Genomic DNA, 20,027 nt, shown 5'->3' with positions numbered 1-20,027 from the left:
CCCACAGGGGCTTGCAAGTGGGTACCATTAAAGGTTACCTGGCGGCGCTGTCCATCTTTATCCGCTCGTCTGAAGAGTGTTCTTTAAAATCCCTTTAATTTCACAGTTTCTGAAAGGGCTCACTAATGTGTTCCCTCCGTCACCTTTCCTGGTGCCCGGTTGGGATTTAAACCTTGTTCTTAAGTTTCTTATGGGTGCTCCGTTTGAGCCTTTACATTCTTGCCCTTTGAGGCTGTTAACTCTGAAAACTGTGTTTTTAGTTGTGGTTACTTCCACTCGCAGAGTGAGTGAGTTACAGGCACTTTCAGTTAAGCCACCCTTCACTGTATTTCACAAGGACAGGGTTGTCCTTAGAGTTCGTCCTTCTTTTCTTCCGAAGGTAGTGACGGAATTTCATTTGGCCCAGAAGGTTGTTCTTCCGGCATTCTATCCTCCTCCGCATCCTGGTAAGGAAGAGGAGAGGCTCCATAGGCTTGATCCTAGGAGAGCTTTAAGCTTTTATGTTGCACGCATGTCCCGGGTCAGAGTGGACCATCAACTCTTTATTGGTTACGCTGGAAAGCGTTTGGGACAAGTTGTGACGAAACAGACTTTGTCTCGCTGGATCATTTTAGCCATCTCGGAGTGTTACCGCTTGGCGGGTAAGGACCAACCGGCTGGCTTGCCTGAGGCTACAACTGAGGCTACGGGCGTCGTGCGTCCTACTTATCACATCGGATGACGTCGGACGTTGGAGGAGGTCCTCGACGACGGCGCATCGACGTCATCGACGCAGGACGCAGACGCCGAAAAAAGTTTCCGAAGCAGCACAGCTGTGGTGATTACATGTCATAGATATGGAATACGTCGTCGGACCATCCTATCGAAAGAACGTTACCAGGTAAGAAAGTAACTTGTTCTTCTTTAGCTTAAAGGTGGTTGCCAGACAATTAGAAATAACTACCATGATTTGATCTCTCCACTATAAAAGCAATACGTTGGTCTAGAAGGCCAGCATCTCAGGTCAATTCCACTTGTTGATTTCTGGCTTACAAGGGAAGCCCCTTTCAGCTGAAAAAAATCTGACAACTGGCAAAGACAAGTGGAACAAGCATTGGCAACATCAATAGGTCTCGCTATTTCTTTTCTTTTAAATGTGTGTGTTTTTAAGGAAGGATAGCCAGTTGTTTGGATGAGTTTGATTGAGTAGATGCAGGATAGATAGATGGATGGTTGGGTTAACATGATTATTTAGAAATATGCACAATGTCATGTAATTGGAAGGGATGGGTTGGATGCATGGATGTATTTGTGGTAATCTAGAAAACAGGATGGATGAGTGTGATTGTGCAGAGGGAGGTGCCATTTTGTGTTCATTTATGTAGAGGTGTATTTGGATTAGCGTGATTTACATGGACAAATACAAGTGATTGAATGAGTGAAAATAGGTGGATGGCGGTATGCATGCAAATGGATGTCATTGACTCCAGAACAGTGATGGCTTGCTGGTGATGAAATGGAGTCAAGCAACCTAGTGGGGAACTGGAATAGATTATCCAATGACTCCAAGGAATAAACACTGCAAAACCCCAACATTTTTTGCCAGAGAAAAGCCACTGATGTATTTAGTAGCATGATGTGAGAGCATGAGGGAGGCAATATTTCCCACAAAGAGGTTCACTATAAACCTGTGTAAATAAACACTTTTAGGCAGGGGTGTTGCTAGGTCTGGAAAAGATCAGGGGCTATGTTAATTTCAGACTGGCGGGATTCGGGGCTAGCTATAGCCTTTTTGTTGTAGTCCCTGAGCTTCTATCCAGGGCTACAACCAAAAGACCCAGGGCTATAGTCCCCTCAGTCCCCCCCAGCCCTCACCCCCCCCCAGCAACGCCTCTGCTTTTAAGCATGATTTTTACAAACCGTTTTACTTGTTTTGTATTGCAGAGTCGCAACATGGATCACAGTAACTGATTCTTCCAAGCACCCATCTTTTCCTAAATCCAAAAACAAATACATTAACACCTGCAGGATATTTTCATGCTGGAGATGGTCATTAGATTTCGGGGTTCCTATGGAATATGATTGGTTTTATCACCTGGTTAAAGCAGGTAGATTCCAATACAACCCGTTGTAAATGCTGTCAGCCATGCGTACTTGGTGAGTAACATTTCCAATATTTGCACTATAAAAAGATCATCTTAGGGCAATGAACCCTTTTTTTAGCCACATTTTTTAACTTCATAGTGATGATACATGCACAGAATGGCCATTTTTGCACATACGTTCAAATGTAATGGATTCCTTCCATGCAATGTAGTCTTTTAATTAAATTACCTCCAATACGTTTTAACATAAACGGTAACGGATGCATGGCTTGTATTGAAAATATGTTTTCAAATATCACTTTTTTATTAAGTGGCAAGTGAAGATACAAAACTCCCTGGCATTCAATCCAACCCCACAATTTCAGGGAAAGAAACAGGTAAATTGCAACTCTAAATTTAAATTTAATACACAAATTGGTAAAACTACAACATATTTAAACAAAAGAAAGCCATAGGTGATCCCCTTAATTTATGCAGCGAAGTTACCACAATAAGATACATGAACATTGATAACTTGTTTACACCATTTGAGCTGGCATATCTGTGACAATCTCATTAGGAGGTAGCATATGCATGATCACTCCTTGAATCAACACACATCTATAAAAATATATTCCCGAATAACAAACTTCTAACCAATTTATTTACATTTCTCTTTCCAGCCAGTGTATTCAAACAATACAAGCGGTTTGTATATTGCATTAATTTTCTTATAATCAATCACACATTTTAAAACAGGTATTTTTCTACAGTATCAATAACAAGTATTGGCACCAAAGAAAGATGATATGAACATCAACATTATCGTTGAGTAGAAATCAATGTATGATATGATATGATTGGTTATTTATAAAGCGCTTAATACCCAGAAGTTGCGAAGCGTGGACCCGGGGATCGAACTTGTTTCGTGTCGCCTTGCTTCCAAGGCGAGCACGTTGCTCCTGAGCTATCCTCCCGAGTTGCCCCATTGTAAATATGGTGCTTTGGGTTGTATGTGCATGCAATTGGAATGTAGGCATCTAATTCTGCAGGTTTGGAATAGGGAAGCAGTGATGTCAATTTAGAATGCTCAAGATGCTGCTTCAGCCACCAATCCTAGGAGAATGATTGTGTGATGTTCTACTACATGGATACATACCCCTCCCTCTTCACTTTCCAGATTGTGTCCCACAGGTGGGAAGCCCTTCCTCTACTGTGCAATGTCAAGATGGAGATGAAAATGTGATCTACTCTGGCATAATATTCTACAGGAATGGAGGTGACAACAGCAAAGCACCTTTTCATCTCCCAATGTCCTTTTGAAGTATCCATGCCTTTTAGAATGTTCAGGTTATCAAGCGATTCTCCATTAGGCTATGAGACGTGGCTATTCGAATTGCAGCCTAAGTGGTTGGCTACACCTGTGAGAACATTCTTGGTATAATTTGATTAGATTACTTTACAAAGGACTGTGCTTGAGCTGTACAGTTATGCTATCAGTTCTACCCTTCACACAAAGTGCTGATACATGCATTTGCTTCTTAGTGCAATTAAATATCACTTGACATTGAATACAGTGTGAAACCAAAGTGCATTTAATATTAAAACATTGGAATACACTATCTGGAATGTGCTCCCCTAGTGAGAAGCATCTTCCTGTCCACCCAATCAAGGACTTGGCAGAGTAATGGTTTTAGAGGGCTCCTGTATAATTAGCATAAAGAGGTCTGGGAGTCTCTCTACCGGTACAAACATGGCCCATTGACCTGCTCTTGGGTGGTTTTCCCCCAGGAGGGTCTCAACAATGCTTTAGCTCACCATGCTTTTCACCCAGGACCAGGTGAATGGGCCCTGTTCGTGCCGGTAGAGGGACTCCCAGAACCCCCTTTGTTTTGCATATTAAGTAACTTTGGGTTTCACATTAAGTTACCAGGAGAATCCAGACATGTACCTCTTGCTCACTGTTCTTAGAGAGGCACAGCTCCCCTCACTGATGAGGAGAATTGCCAAGCATTTCAGTAGTGGACTGCCTCTGTACAGGACAAAGACTGATATGCAGGGATATTTCTCCTCTGTGAAAGGACAGTGAGCTACATACCTGGTTGAGACTCTCCCGGAGACACCAACCCAAGAACAGGTCAATGGGCCATGTACATGCAACTAAAGGGACTCCAAGAATCCCCTTTGTTTTGCATATTAAGTAACTTTGGGTTTCACCTTAAGTTATCACGGTAATCCACATGTGGAATCCGCAATTCCCCCTGAGGAGTGGTGCCTAATTTCCTGGATTTGTCACACATACAATGTGCACGTTTTGTGTTGTTTGTACATCCATTCTATGGCTAGGCCAGCATGTTTTGCACACTAGGCGCTTTCACATAGCCAAATCTATTTTGTGCTGGTGGTTGTGTTTTTCAAAAGTCTGAGCAGTTCTTGCAATTGACCAGGAGTTCTGTTTATGAGCCGTATATGTGAAGCTGTAAGATTATCTTCAATTCACAGTGGTTATGTGAAGTCTAAAATCACAAAGATTGTCAATGCAAGCATACAGATGGAAAAAAAAGATGGAACATAAAATCCATTTAGAGAGTATTGGAGCAGTCTTCATAGCATGAATAATATCAGACCATTAGCCACATTGAAACCATTGATTGGAGTCCAGCTCTTAAATCCAACAGACTTCTCATTTGCATGGCTTTGGCTCTCTGTCACCCCCTCTTATAGATGCATGGTATCTTCAAGTTCTATGTTTTGGGAGTGGGGGGGGGGGGGGGAAATCTGGTTTGACGATGTATGATCACACTCAGTATCTATGGTCTGTTTTGCAGATTGTTTATAGACACTCTAAAATCCTGTACTTGATGGGTCCGATACTACATTTACATACAAGAACATTTTGAATATGTTTTGTCATATATGCAGAAAGTTACTTAAATACAGAATTATAGAGTTGTAGTTGATAAACCTTTTGTGGCATAGGAACCTGGGTATGACTAGGATCTCTGTGGTTTTGTTGAGGACATTGGTAGATGTTGCATATTTACTGCATTTAAATAATTGCTAACATGATCCGTTCCAATCTATAGATGCTTATCCAGTCCTGTTTTTTACTTTGCATTCTGGGACTTGTAGTTCTGCTTTTCTATTGTAAAACTCGGACTTCAAGTCCCAGAATGCAAAGAAAAATCCAGGACTGGATAAGCACCTGCCGGTTGGGCTTGGTCATGTTGGCAAGTATGCATTTGTAATATCCCATGGGTTTGGTTAAACGCCAAGCAGATGCTTTTCTTTTGTTTCTGTACCATTTAGCTAGTGCTGCAATGATGTTTGTGTGTTTTATTGTAGGCTTGTCTTCAAGTATTTCTTAAGATTTCTTAAGATATTTCAGTAGAGGCCACAGCTTTTATGCGGAAGGTTAGCATGTCATGGATATATAGTGGTTTCTTTTTTTTTTTTTTTTTTTTTTTTTTTTTTTAGTTCAAGGTTTTGCTAGATTTTTTGTTTCACGGCGGAACAAAGCACTGATTTTTATTTTCCTCTGGCCAGTTAGCAGTCTTAATGTTTTTAGGGTTGCATCTGTGGTTGATAATTCTGAGTTTAGCAGCCTGTTTTGTTTTAGTGGGTACTAAGAGCTTTAGTTTCGTTTTGCACATATGTTACACCTTGTTTGCTTGCTGTAGCCATGAGTGAGTTAGGGTGCAAATAGTGGTGTCTGCTTTCTCTTTACTGACGACATGTAGCAAGGATATTCCTTTTAGAGAGATAGCATAGCTTTGTAGCAGCTGTCCCAAAATCATATGCATTGGGAAACGCAGGGAGTCATTAAGGGTTTGCCGGTAACCCACCTGTACTACTGCCAGGTTACTGGCAAACCCACCTTACTGTTGCCCTTACCCAATATCCCTGTTACCGGGATGTTACAGGTGCCGGCAACAGAAGTAAGTTCCCAATCCATGGAGTCGTATAAGTCGTAATGGGTTTGTCGTAATCAACGGCATCAATATTAACGGTGCCAGTGATTGCTCAATTATTTTCTGGTAGCGGTCTGTACTCTCAGCAGGTCAGACCTGTCGGTTGTTCAATGCCCCTACCAGCAAACTCAGTGTGCAGGTTCAGTAAAATGGCACAGCAAGTATTACCAGCATTTCTATGGGGCTGACACACCCGTAATGACCCCCATAGACAAGCTCATAGAGGCTCGTATTCGGAGGACATCAAGCTACTTCGCTGCTTCTGCAATTCAACACCAGTTCATGAGACTACTAGAATGTTGCTCCATTCTTCTCCCAGTGTGGGGGTACACGATCATCTCTTGTTGGTCTTTTGTCTCACCTTATGAAGTTTTATGCAAATAGAGGCCTATGAGCAATTGACTTGAGAAGAACATCCAGTCCTTCTTATGTTTTTAAGGCTCTTATTCTAAAGGGTGTCCATGCACAACTGGGGGCTGTGGAGGGAAATGTGGGGATCTTCAAATTGTGAACATGATATAGTTGATATCAATAAATTATATTGTGAACAGTGGGGCCTATGCCCTCATTGATTTTTGGTTGCTGGTAAGTTTTGTGCCATGCAATAAAATAAGGGACTTGGGATAAAAAAAACATCCCATCAAAACACTGTCTTTTGCCAAGCTCATAATGTTTGAAATAAAGAACTACTCCACTTCGTTACAAAGTACCGCTTAAGTTTATTTTGTCAAATTTGAATGTGAACTCCAGTAGAAGCATTGCATGAACAGGTTGTGCCAGCTTTGTGCTAATTCTGGGGGAAAACATAAAAGATGTTAGTTTGTGGTGTTCTTGGTTGTTACTGTTAACCTGTCATGGCAATGGACTGCAAACAAAGGTTTAAAGAATGTGGAGGACTATATCAAAGTTGAGACACTTGTAAGAGTCTGCTTAAGAATGTCTATTTTGTGTTTGTATTTTAATATCCTGTTCAAACAGCAAGGTGAAATATTTGTCTTCAGATGGCATATACTGATCTTGAGCTATTTTCCCATGCCCTACAGAACCAATTGAAGTAACTGGAAACAAAGGCTGCCTCTTGAGAGATCCTCTCCGCCAACATGGAGTTTGGGAAGTCAAATGTCTGGGAATCCATGAAGGATAAAACCAAGCCTTGGCTGAAGGGTTTCAACATTAAGAAGACTAAGAAGAGCACCATGAAAGAAGTACAGCAAAGGCACAAGTTGACCCATCGCATGAGCGTATCTGTGCCAGATATGATGGATTATGATGGTTTTACACCCAACGAAGATCCGTTTCTAGACTTCCCGGACTCTGCTCCCTCTGTTTCATGCAGTGTCGCAACTCAAGTGACCTCCAGCAATAGGAGTGTTGCTTGCGCCAGGGAGTGCAGGGGAGATGGCATGTGGTCATGTGAGGAAACTCTACACATGGAAATTACTTCCACAGAAAGGGTGGTCTCGTACAACAATGAATTGGAAGTCTCAGGAGATTGCACAGAGGAGAGTATACTTAACATACTTCAAAGGCAACAGATGGATGGAGAGAATGCAGATGAGAAGGATGAGGTAAGTGACCCTTTGATGCATGATAACAAACATGAAAAATGAATGTTCTTATGCTGGGAGTACTTTTAGTACAAACATGAGTTTGCACCCTAAAATGTGCAACTGACTATATGGAAATGTACATGCACCAATACTAGGGTCACCTTAGTTATTATTTGGCTTTTGATGCTTATGTCTCTAACTCTGATTCTTATTGGAGAAATTACAATGGATGGAATTTTCATGCACATTTAATCATGACCTTTGTGCTCTAAACTAATGGTTGTTTGTTTGCCACCTTAATCATTCAACGGTTATGCTGTTAATGTCATGGCTAATTTCAACAATTGCATTGAGATTGCAGAGTTCCCGGCCATCTCCAATGTCTATGCTTATGTCTACTTTTGCCTGCTACTTTCCCTAACCATACACATAGGCACGACATGTAGTGGCGCACCATGCTCTGATAATGGCTTCTGTGGAGGAGCACAGAGTCTGATATGCTTGTCTGGGATTTCAGTGCACACATTCAAGCCAAAGCCTAGAAGGGAATGGACCAACTATCTGGCCTTTCCTGGTACTTGGGTCACTCCACTGCCCAGACATTTTTGTGGCCAGCTGCCATGCTCTCATGCCTTAAGTAATCCCTTTACATGGTGGTAAATATGAGTCCATTGTAATGTGATACATATTCTATCTAGTTGACATTTGTTTTCAATTTGAACTCTCAAGAAGGTACCTACATTCAGTTTTTTTTTATATAACAAACCAGAACGGCAACGTCATGATCATTCTTGGTTTTTATTTGTGTTTGTACCTTGATGGCAGCCTTCACTGGGGTCCAGTGTTGAATTAGTTTACTTTGAATTATCTCTGACTATTTGTCACTTTTCTTTTTTCACATGTGGATGCTATTGTCTGTCTTGGAGAGGTTTGATTGTCGTTTGTATATCTCTTTCTGCTAGATCCTTCACATTTAAGAGTCCAGTGTAACTTAATAAAGCGTTATTGATGTATTTGTTTGAATGTATCCTCCAATTAACTTTTAGTGTTTTTGATGACTCCAGCAATTTGCTGCCTCTGTAGAACAGTATGAAGAGTGAGCTTGATACTGGTTATAATCTTTACAAGCAAACATACATCTTTATTATGGAGTCTTCAGAGATACCCCCAGATCTGGCTTTGACATAGAATAAAGCAAATATTTAAATATGTTAACAAAAATAAAATTATGTAAATAAGGCTTTCCCAGGTGCACTTGTACATCTCTTAGTCACTTTCAGGTTTTCCATTGCTGCCTAAATCCCTAGTCCTTGCTAGAGTTGCCCAAACAATTTTCTCCAAATAAAAATACTACTTGGATTTATTCTGTATTGGAAATCGGGTATCCTCAATTACTTCTGTCTGCTTAATTCCCGTGTGCATACTAATCGTTCCATCCTGGATTGCACTATATGTGGAGACCTTTATCTCATGCAATACAATGGGATGAAAACCTATCATGCGATTTGGAGCAGTGCAATATGCTCAACAGCCTTCTATCTAAACCATTGTTTAAACTCAATTGAATTAATCTTTTAAACAGGCAGATCATCCTCCTTCCAGCCACACTGGCTGGATAGCACACAAAGGTCAGGCATCATGAAGATATCAAGAAGAGTCTTCTCTAAAATTTGAGAGGGACCCCTAATGTATAGTTTTAGATTTTCCTGCACATCGTGCATCTCTCCACAGATCCCTGTGGTGGATTCTCGAGCCTTGAGATCTTCTTTCTGAATGTATATGCCTGGCATGCCCTGATCATACTTTCCATTGGTCTGTTTATTCCTGGATGCTGTTAGAGATCTTTTGGGTTATATTTAGTATCTCATGGTATGTGTTTGTATTTTGGTATGGTGGTATTTTGTGGTATTTCTTGCCAATATATTGTGGTGGGCATTTTTATAGTGGTGATACTAACCTCAGAACACTGCCAGATAATTATTTCACCAGGGTCACTAACGGTAAACCCATACTGGACTTGGAACACTCAGAATATTAGCTTGTGCTCTCCTGTGTTATTTTATATCACTCTTATGCCCTTTTGGCTGTGTTTCAAAAATATATGAAACATGCAAATGAAGTAAAAAATATTCATTCAGCCTCTCAAAGTAAAACAATTTACTGTGGCTAACGTTGCTTTGAAATTTGTCTTACTGCACATTTTACAACTCCACGCATGCCAACTCAATGAGACTGAATGCAGAATGCGTACACAGAGAATAATAAATGACCCTTTTGAATTATTATTCTTTATCAGCAACTAGAACTAGGCAAGTTACACATAATGACACATGCCCCCACGTTGTAAATTCAAACATAAACAAGGTTTTATCTGCGATAAAGTGCAGAACTCTGCATGTTGTCAACCTTGTCTTCATCACAAAGCTGGCAGATTCTGAATCACTCTGAATTGCAGCAAAACTTGGAGAAATATAATCACAGTTTCACATGCACGTTTAAATCCTTATTAATGCAGCACCTAAAAATGAACTGAATAACTGAATCTATGCTACATAGTTTCAAACATCCATTTTACCTGCCCCTCACTTAACAGCATAATTACCTGGGTTAAGCTGGCGATATTCCCCGATTCAGCTAGGCAGTAATCACAAAGTCCTTAACCAGCCTTTCTGCCTGCCGTGCTCCAGGTCAAACACAAATAAGGTTGCTCGAGACTGCAGCTCTTCTAAGGAATTCCAACCCAGGAAACGGGCAGCTTACAAGAACACGGGAGACTCAGCCTGCCCATGATGCTAACTCTCGCCAAGTCTTTCTGCTTTCTTCGCCAGCGAGTGGTTGAATGACCCAGCCCTCTCTGCCTCAAACCCTTTACACAAACCTATGTGTCACTCACGAAGCACCTCCCCTTGACAACTCATCCCATAAAAATATCCTGTGATTTCTTTTGTGCTTATGCTCGAGATACAAACTACTTTGCTGAAGAGAAAATTTTACATCTCTCTGGCGCTTCCTGCCCTGAGACAATGCTATGTCTATAGCAGAACGGATCTTACATTTCACATTTTAAACCACAGTGCAGCTTTAGGCCTTCATGTTCACATAATTTTTCTTTTCCATTTCCAGAGCATCATGTATTTCCATCAACCTGCATCCAGTTTATCATGGACTGATTTGCACTACATGTTATTATGGGTGTTATATGTTAAATGGATTTGGGTAAATTAATATGTTAGTTTCATGTTAGTTTCATTTTTTTAGTGCACAACTCAGCCCATTAAAATCGCATTGTGGAGCAAAGTGATTATTTTCTATCATGTTTTCTGTGCATTGGCATCTATTTAGATTGAGCCTCAGTGTCACACCTTTGAGTCACATGCATGAGTCTCACACTCTTGGCCCTAGGTAAAATTCAAACCTTCGCTATAATATTTGTTTATTCATTTGTAATACGAACCAGAACCAGGGGTATCGGGGCGCAAAAGATACAAGTTAATGCACAGCTTGGATTACAGGAATGAGTTACACATGACACACAGAATTCGAGCAAAGATACAGATACAAGAGAAATAAGTGAGAATCAATAAATACATGGAGAAGCACACGAACAAGCGTGTACTGTGGGGATAGGATGCCAGTCCTTAGTGATCAGTTGACGTGAGCAGGTTAATGTAGTTAAGTCTAAAGTTCAGGTAAGGTTGGTCTTCTCTGAGTGAAGGTGGCAGGGCGTTCCATAGCTGGGCCGCTTTGACCGGAAAACTACTGCCTCCAACCTTTGAGGGCTTACATCTGGGAATGATGAGGCAGTTTGATTTGGCAAGTCTTGAAGGTCTCCTGTGGAATCTCTCGGTGAGGTAGCCAGGAGCAGTTTTGTTCAAGGCCTTATGGGTTTGAGAAGCAGTTTTTAAATGGATTTTGTTATGGGTCGAGAGCCAATTATTTTGACTCCTAATCTCAGATATGAGTTCTTGTAGCCACGCTGAGGGCCGCTCTAAGGGTGTTATTTTAAAGAATTTGGATTCTCTGGAAAATCAATTTATTGGAGCCAATGTAGAGGGTGTTGCAATAATCTAACCCGGAGAGAATGAGTGCTTTGGCTAGGATAGTGCAGCTATGGTCTGAGAGAAAGTGTTTACCATTTCTAATGATCTTACACGTGTAGGCAGTGGCAGAAGCCATGGCGTTCACCTGTTTGACAAAGGAAAAAGTGGAGTTGAGGTAAAAGCTGAGGGTCTTTACCTCGCTAGCCACTTTAATGAGGTTACCATTGATTATGAAGGCAGAGTAGTCCTGACCTAATTTTTTGAGATTGGCGGGGGTACCCAGGATGATGAGCCCTGTTTTATCATCGTTCAGGCATAGACCGTGGGTCGCCATCCATGCCTGGATGAGGTAAACTCTATTCACCAAGGCCAAATCCTTATCGTAATCCCCAGAAAGTGGGAGGAGAATCTGAGTATCATCTGCGTAGTTAGTGTAGCTGATACCAGACCATCGAAAAGTGGCTTAGTGAATATGTTGTACAATGTAGGGGAGATGCATGAGCCCTGGGGCATCCCGCAAGTGATGGGAATGGGGTCTGCCGCTGCTGAAGGGGAGATGATCCTCATAGTCCTATCACTTAAAAAGGACTCAATCCAAGTTATGGCCTCCTTGGAGAAGTGCGCGGCTGAGTCTAGGTGGCTGCATAGGTCCTTGTGGTCCACAAGGTCGAATGCAGCCGAGAGGTCAAGGAGGAGAAGGAGGGCTTATTTCCCTTTGTCTCTTAACTCGTGAACTTGGGCCTTCAGGTCGATGAGGGCGGTCTCTGTTCCATGTTGGGGGTGGAAGCCTGTTTGTCTAGCTCCTAAGAGGTGGTGAAGTTCCAGGTATTTCTGGATTTGGAGGTGTGTAATCTTGTCAAGATCTTTTGAGAGAAAGGGTACTGTCGTGATGGGATGGTAGTTGGTTGGTATGAGTGGCTCTAGGGTTTGTTTTTTTAACAATGGGAGCACCCATGATTGTTTAAGGTTGGTAGGTATGGTGCCAGATGAAAAGGTGTTGAGGAGTTTGCATAAAAAAGGGGCAAGATCCCTTGCTGCACCCTTGATGAGCTCTGCTGGGCAGAGGTCGCCCTGGCAATTAGAAGGCTTAAGTGAGAGAATGACTTTTTCTACCTAGAGGATGGAAGTTTTAGTGAAGTTGAATCGGGATGAAGAGGTGTCAGCTGTTGTATTCTTCTGGGGGATGTCAGAAGTCGTGTTTTTAGGTGGGGGTAGAGAGTTAAGGGATGCTTTTTTTTTTGGGCAATTACATTTTGGAGGGTGTTTACTTTGTTGGCCAAGGCCTGTTGGATATTTGCACACCAAATATGTCAGGTGTGGGGTACGGGTCTCTAATTCTTTTAGAATCTTGAATAATTCCTTCATACTGGAATTTACTTGAGAGGTGAAGATGTCATAGATTCCCGTTTAGCTAGGCAAGGTTCTTTTTGTCTATTCGGATGAGATCTGAGTCAATTTACTTCTGTTTGCTTCTGAAGGGTGTGATCTCCAGGCAGTTTCACATTCCCTTGTTTTTGCCGTAGGTTTTTTAATTGTGGGGTTAACAACTTGTTCAGTTGGGTTTTAGGCTTATTTGGTCTAAGTTTAATCGGGGCAATAATATCAAGCGAGGTAAGCTGAATTTTATTGTACTCTTCAACGAGCGTACCTGGATCTGAACTATCCGTAAGAGAATTAAGGGTAGGGAGGATAGCTGCAATAGGTTTGTCCACTGTAATACTCTTTTTGTTCCTAGTTGAGCAAGGTGGGCAATGAGAGTGGCTAGGGGGAGAGGCCTGCTAGTGGTAAGTGCAAAAGACCGGAGGGAATGGTCCGTCCAGAGTTGAGGGGAGATAGAGGTGATATTAGCAGTGCAGTTGTAATCAGCCGCCCAATCTAGGGTTCTCCCTTTGTTGTGCGTAGGCACATTCCATTTTTGGGCCAGGCCACGTTCGGCCAGGATATTGGCAGTAGATGGGGCGTGTTTATCCAGAGAGTCATTGAAACCCATGTTAAGATCGCCTAGGAGTAGTATTTGCAAGATAGTTTTAAGGTTGTTAGAGAGTATAGTATAAATATCCTCCTCAAAGGTTCCAATGGGACCGGGGGGTCTATAGATTAGATGAATAGTAAGGGTCTGGGAATGGACTAGTGGAAGTTTAGCTGTAAGAACTTCACAGGATTGGATATCTTGGGAAGGTGCAAGTCTCATGGCTAGGCTAGAGTTGGAGATGATGGCAATGCCACCACCTCATGCTATGCGTCTGTCTTGTCTTAGAATTGTATAGCCGTCAGGGACTGCTAGCATAAATATATGGCCTGCTGCATCATGCAACCAGGACTCGGTGATGTTAAGAAAGTCAAGGTTATCTGCTAAAATCAGGTCGGCAATCTCTGTGGCATGTGCAACTAGAGACGTGGCATTTATTAGGGCCCCCTTAAGCGGGGGGTATGGCTGACTGTGGCCAATAAGTGGGAAGTTGCCAAGTCTACTCTCTTGGGTTGATAGGCAATATGAATCTTAGCTGTGGCATGTAGATTTGTTCTGTAGTGGGTGGGGTAGGCGCTTGTATTTTGGCTAATAGGAGAGATGGTTTTCCTATTAGAGAAGGGCAGAGATCTGACAACGGGTTCGAAATGTTTTGATAATCTAGATCAGAGTCTGATATTCCTGGTATCAATGTTGCAAGGATTGCTAAGGAATGAGCTCTGTATAGAGGTACTAGGTTGTGCAGGGTTGGATAGAGCATTTATAGTCATTGTGATGTTGGACAACCTTAGGGGATCTCGATAGTAGAGAGGAGAAAGCCTGACGGCGCACAATAGGATGTTAAGTGTGAATAAAATACCTGGGGCGTGCAGGTTATGAACTGTATTAAACATACTGGGGTTGTTGGTAGTTATTTGGCAAGGCAGGTCCGATATAATATAATCACCAGAATGGGCTATTCCAACAATGGCATGCATAAAGTCTGTGGAATAGGCAGGCCTGACAATCAGCAAGTTGTTCCAAGGCCAAAGAGCAGTGCAATCAAGGAGGGGGCAGGTTTAATGCATTTGGCAAAATATGCTAGTTCCACATTAGCAGAGATAGGTACAATCAGTAAAAAAGCAGGCCTAAAGGTCAACAGGATATGCTAGTCTGTAGGAGGGTAAATGGGACCAGTGAAATCAAGGAGAGGGCAGGCCTAATACGATTGGCAAAACATAGCAGGAGTGAGTACAATCAGTGAATCGGCGTGCCTAAATATCAACAGAATAGGCTAATTTGTCATTTGCGTAGATAAGAGCAATAGGCTAAGTAGCGTGGGCTGAGTTTGACATTAACATACATGGGTACCATTGGTCCAACTACTATCAGTAGATTGCCAAATAACATTTGCAAAATAAACTTAGATCGACTCGTGCAGCAAGTCAACACAACACACCCTGGGAGACATGCAATCCATTGGTTACAGTATCGTACTATTGGTCATAGTGAGTCTGAACAATTAGTGGTTAAGAAATCAGAGCACTAATCTCAGAGCAGGCCGATCCAGTCAAAATGAAGAGCACAGCATATACTTTAGTTAAATGTCAATATGGGGAGGATAAGTATCAATGGTCGTTTAAAATGGTTGCATATTGGGTTGCACTTACCCCAGGGAGGAGGGGGTGACTCCGCGTGCTCCGGGTGCGCTGACAGGGGAGTCTTTGTCTGGCCTTCGGCATATCCACCTGCCGGCAGATGTTGTGAAAACAAGTAGCAACAGTGATGCTGCGTTGCTCCCGCCCTGGCGAAGTCAGGCGGAACAATAAGACCACGCCAGGCCAGGCTGGCCTTGCCGTAGGCAGTAGCAGGATAGTGCTAAACAAAAATGCGCATTCTACAAAAAGTGGGCAAATTCATAAGGGATGGTAAAGGGAGGGTGACAAAGATATCACTCTTTAATCAATTTTTGCGTGCCTTTGGTCCAGAAGGGCGATGGTGTTGCGAGTGCTGCTCGAGGACTGTGAAAAGCAGCTGGTCCTCTCCCCGTGTCTCGATGTTGTGCTGTGCTGCTCCTCGGATGGGGAAGAAGGCTCCTGTGAATGTTGAAATGCAGAGTCTACATTCCTACAACTCCCAAGGTGCCCGTTAACTTCAGATTTGTAACACATTTAACACCTCACTGGATGTAGTTTCTAAGTGATTATTTATTTATTTATAATGTTGGCACCTAACCCACGAGTGAGATTTGTTCTATACTTTTAACGATTCCTTAAAGATTTAGGCACGCTTCCCAATATCATTTGTTTTCTGTAGACCCGTTTTCCTTTGGGATCCAACAAATGCAAGAACGGTGCTTCTCTATTCCCTAGTGCCATGCCCTCAAAATGCATTCCTCTCAGGTCATTCACATACATTCCTTCTCTTCCCTGGTGTACATAGATGGCTGCCGTGGTGTTGAAAGGAAACATTGTGAGGGAATTACAGAAATGGCCTACATTTTAAAATGTGTGTGGGGCACATGAAATAGTCCTTGACGATTGTTTCGAGAACTCGTACAAAAATTAAATTTCAATACGTTATAACAAATTTTTCACCGGCCCTCATTGATGCAAATGCATACTTATGTCGGATTGAAAAGGTATCCAGTGATAGTCACGTTGGGAAGAAAGTCACCAGGGGGTGACATTTCCCCCTATTTGCACTCCAAAGAAATTCAATCATTTTCCCCAAATATTTAAGGACAGGAGTATATTATAGTAAAATAATACCCATCCGAGAATATGTGAAGGAACGCTCTTAGACTACTTTTTCCTGCACCCCTATCTGGCAATTTTTCCTTCTGAGAACACCAGTCACTTTTGAAGCGACCGCACCCAATTTAGTTCTGAGAAAAGAAAATCAATTGATCATTCACCCAGTGTGATCCTCGTACACAAATGATGGAGAATGTCAGGAACATGACATGTAGATAACAGATTTTGGAATGGTTAGCATCCTAGCATCCCATAGCTATGCTAGTGACTCTTTTGGGGGGAGGGGCTCTATGGCTTGTTTGCGTTGGCATCATTTGCTGTTCTATCAATGACTGAAAACACAGTCACCATCAGGAAGGATGTTTATCAGGTTTTACTGTGGGACTGCACGTTTGCGTTCATATTTGCATCTCTCATTTTGTCTTATGAACCCTTATTTTGGACTTTTAAAACCTTTTAAGATTGACCGCTGCCTATGTTGTTCGCTATCCTGTTGTGGGGACATTTTGTTTGTCTTGCAATGGTCGCCATGTTGCTTGCCCATTAATTTTGCTCTTTCTATGGATCATCAAATCCTTTTTTTCTTCTGTTTGTTTTTCTTTGGGCCTCTTTTTTTCTGTTGGGGTTTATTGCTTTGTCATTGCATCATTATTGTGTTCCATCTCTTTAACTTCTGTAAAAGTGCTTTGGCATAAGGCATTTTAAAAGTAATATACAACAAAGGCGCACAAGAAAACACAAAGCACGCTTCAGCCTTTCTTATCAAGAACAATCATTCTCAAGCATGTTTGCCTTTAAGCGGCCTACTGTTTGCTAGACCAGAATGTCCTGGTTGCTATCTTGTGTAGCACAAATCATGCAGATAAAATCCCAAGTAATCTGTGCTGAAAAGCACAGAGGTGAAGCGTTGTAAGCCCATGTACACATGCATACAAGTGACATAATTGTGTGAACTAGCATAGTCAAGGGGTTTGGGCAGTATTAAATAAAGAGGTACAATTGATTTCTGAATATTTACGCAGGGATCGAAATTAAAATTGGATAAGTAGGAGCTCAAAGCAGCTCCTGGTTATACAGCATTAACCAGTGGCCAGGACCTACCAACTGAGAATGAGGAGCTAGTACATCCGTAAATATAACTTCCAAAAAAAGATGCAAAGATATCCTTGTGTCCATTATAAATAGCCCCCTATGCTTTTACTATCGTCTAGATGTGTTTTGATGTTGGTTTATAGATTGTCCCAAATGCACACAGTTACAGTCATATGGGTTTGTTTGTTCAGCATCAGTTGGCTTGGGGAGCCAAAAGTATCTTCTGGCAGCTGTAGGTGTCAAGCTAACTAGGCTCTGTTAGCCTCTACCCAGCACCCCTCAATTTCGAACCTTGTTTAAATTACTTATCGTTAGAATATGAAGGAACCGCAATAGTGATGGTCTGAGAATATTGATTTTTTTGGAGTAATAGCTAGTGCTGGAACCTAGGTTTACAGACTTGGAAGTAAGTAATTTGAGTACAAAGACAATGGAATTTCCCAACATTGTCCTAACCCCTGTACACATGTTTAACGTATATTACATAGACAAGTACTGATTTGCTATTGGGATATGATAACATTTTTCAAAGTGGTCAGCCTTGTCATTCATTAGTCTGGCAAATAAGCGACAAGCAATTTCTAGATAAACAATGCTTCGGTCAATTTTAACATGTTTACCTTTACCAGAATAGGAATACAACGCTCTGAACAAGTCCTAAACAGTGGTTCGTCAGCTAGAACAGCCTTTTTGAGTAATACAATGTTAGGACAATTTCAGAGAATCTGTCAGTCTCCAAGTCGGGTCATCAAGATTCAAATCCAAGCCACGTTTCCAGGATATCGGCATACACTATATGTGCCAATACAGTAAATCTAAAACAAATTCAGTGCATAATCAGTTGTTATCCAGAAAGCCTGGTGCGATTGGGGCATGGGGGAGTGGAGGGGTGTCTGGGTCTCAATAACAGGATGACACTCCTGTTTTATACATTCCAGATTGATTAGTTTGAGGTCTATCTGCACGTTGCTGGGTTTTTGGGGGTGGATCTGTTCAATGCTGCCCCCTATTTGTCATACTCTTCTGCTTCCTTCTAATTGGTCTTCTTCCCTGGATGGGTGCTGCTGTCACGGTGTGCCTTTGAGTTGCTGAATCCCACGAGGCTCCATTTCTGGAGAATCTACAGTAACCAACTTCTCCCAGATTCCCTCGTGCTCTCCCCTTTTTTCTTGTGCATTGTGGGCATGAGACAAAGGTATAATCTGGAAGCAAGTGACATTACTATTTTACTGCTGAATATTTTACAAAAGCCTCCTGATTTGATCATTCTTTTACTTGCATTGGTTGGTTTGTTTATTTGAACTACATTTTAAATGCACAAGCCATTGTTATAAAAATGTTTTTTTTTCTTCCTCTGAACAGCAAATTGATGGCTAATTTTTCCACCTTTAGATTGTATGGAGAGCTGAGTTCGGGGTACTTCCGCTCTATGCTTCAATGCAACAGTAATGCCATCTTAACTTTCCCTTTTTTCCAGTTAACTTAAGCCACCACTCTTTCACATCTGTCAGAGTGACTGCGTAGCATGTAGATGGCATCGGAATGTGCTATAAATCCCAGTAACGTAATGCAACTAAAGTTAGGACTCCACTCTGCCAATGCACCCGAATCCACTGACGCAGCCTCTGCCCCACACCGCTGCAGCACCAGAGTCCACATAGTGTTCTGCCAGTGATTCCCGACACCATGCTGTTTCAGCATTGTAGTACGCAGATTCGTCAATGCATCTCACTTGTAGTACACAGATTTGTCAATGCATCTCAGCAGTGCCACCCTGGCTGCGTCAATGATGGAGTCCACACAAAGGTCTGCCAATGCATATCACCCCAGATCTGCAGCCCTGCCACATAATGGTTGAGGATTGGTGCGCACACACTGGCTCTACCAATGCATCGCAATGTAGACCTGCAGCTCCATCCCGCTGAGTCCCCGCATGGCTTTGCCAATCCTCCGCACCGCAGATCTACACCTCGGCACACTGTTTCACAACTGGATTCTGCACACACCTTCTAACGTGTCTCGCTCGAGATCTGTTTCTCTGCCCCGTCCTTCCCTAGCACTGGAGTCCTGCAGCCGTGCTAATGCATCTTTTGACAGACGTGCAGCTCTACCAGCCCCCCACTATTACGCACTAGAGTGTGATTTTGAGAAGTTTGAAATTTGCTTAAAAGTTAGGTACATTCATATACATAGCACCTAAAACTCTTTAAGATAAAAATGTTGATTTGCAAAAGTCGTCACTATCAAAAGGTGTTGTTCAGAAATGACACCACAACAGTGTCCACCCTGCTAATTGGAGAAAGGGCTTGTCAGAGAAACCACACTCGTGCATCAATTTCGGGTAATGAGAAAGAGGCTGGTTTATTCATTGCCTTTCAAGACCAGGGAACAAACCGAAAATTATAATCTAACGGGAATGACTGCTCTAGTTAGTTCCCTTGCCTTTATAGGTCACAGGTCACCTGAACAAATAAAAACCTAAGCAATGAACCCATTAATCCACTTGCAGTCTCTATTTACTTTCTACTTCCGGTTTGTTGACACGTGACAATTTCCGGTTTGCCAATAACCTCTGAGAGGTGTTAGCCCTTCACCCCATGAGAAATT

At 42.1% G+C, this 20,027-nt stretch overlaps 1 protein-coding gene across 5 annotated transcripts in view; it reads left to right on the top strand.

Moving 5' to 3' along the window:
- The window catches only part of MCTP2 (multiple C2 and transmembrane domain containing 2), a 1,028,969-nt gene that overhangs the window by 228,642 nt on the left and 780,300 nt on the right, over positions 1–20,027 (top strand). For all 5 annotated transcript variants that reach the window (XM_069625066.1, XM_069625063.1, XM_069625064.1 and 2 more), the window contains exon 2: positions 7,078–7,602. In XM_069625066.1, coding sequence (XP_069481167.1) covers positions 7,135–7,602 — 468 coding nt within the window. In that variant the 5' untranslated portion in view covers positions 7,078–7,134. The remainder of the gene's footprint in view (positions 1–7,077; positions 7,603–20,027) is intronic.

Source organism: Ambystoma mexicanum, chromosome 11 (genome assembly GCF_040938575.1).
Source record: "Ambystoma mexicanum isolate Mex_15411 chromosome 11, UKY_AmexF1_1, whole genome shotgun sequence".
In the NCBI taxonomy this organism is placed as follows: Eukaryota; Metazoa; Chordata; class Amphibia; order Caudata; family Ambystomatidae; genus Ambystoma; species Ambystoma mexicanum.
The sequence above is the reverse complement of the archived record's forward strand: the minus strand, read 5'-3'. Positions and strand labels throughout refer to the sequence as shown.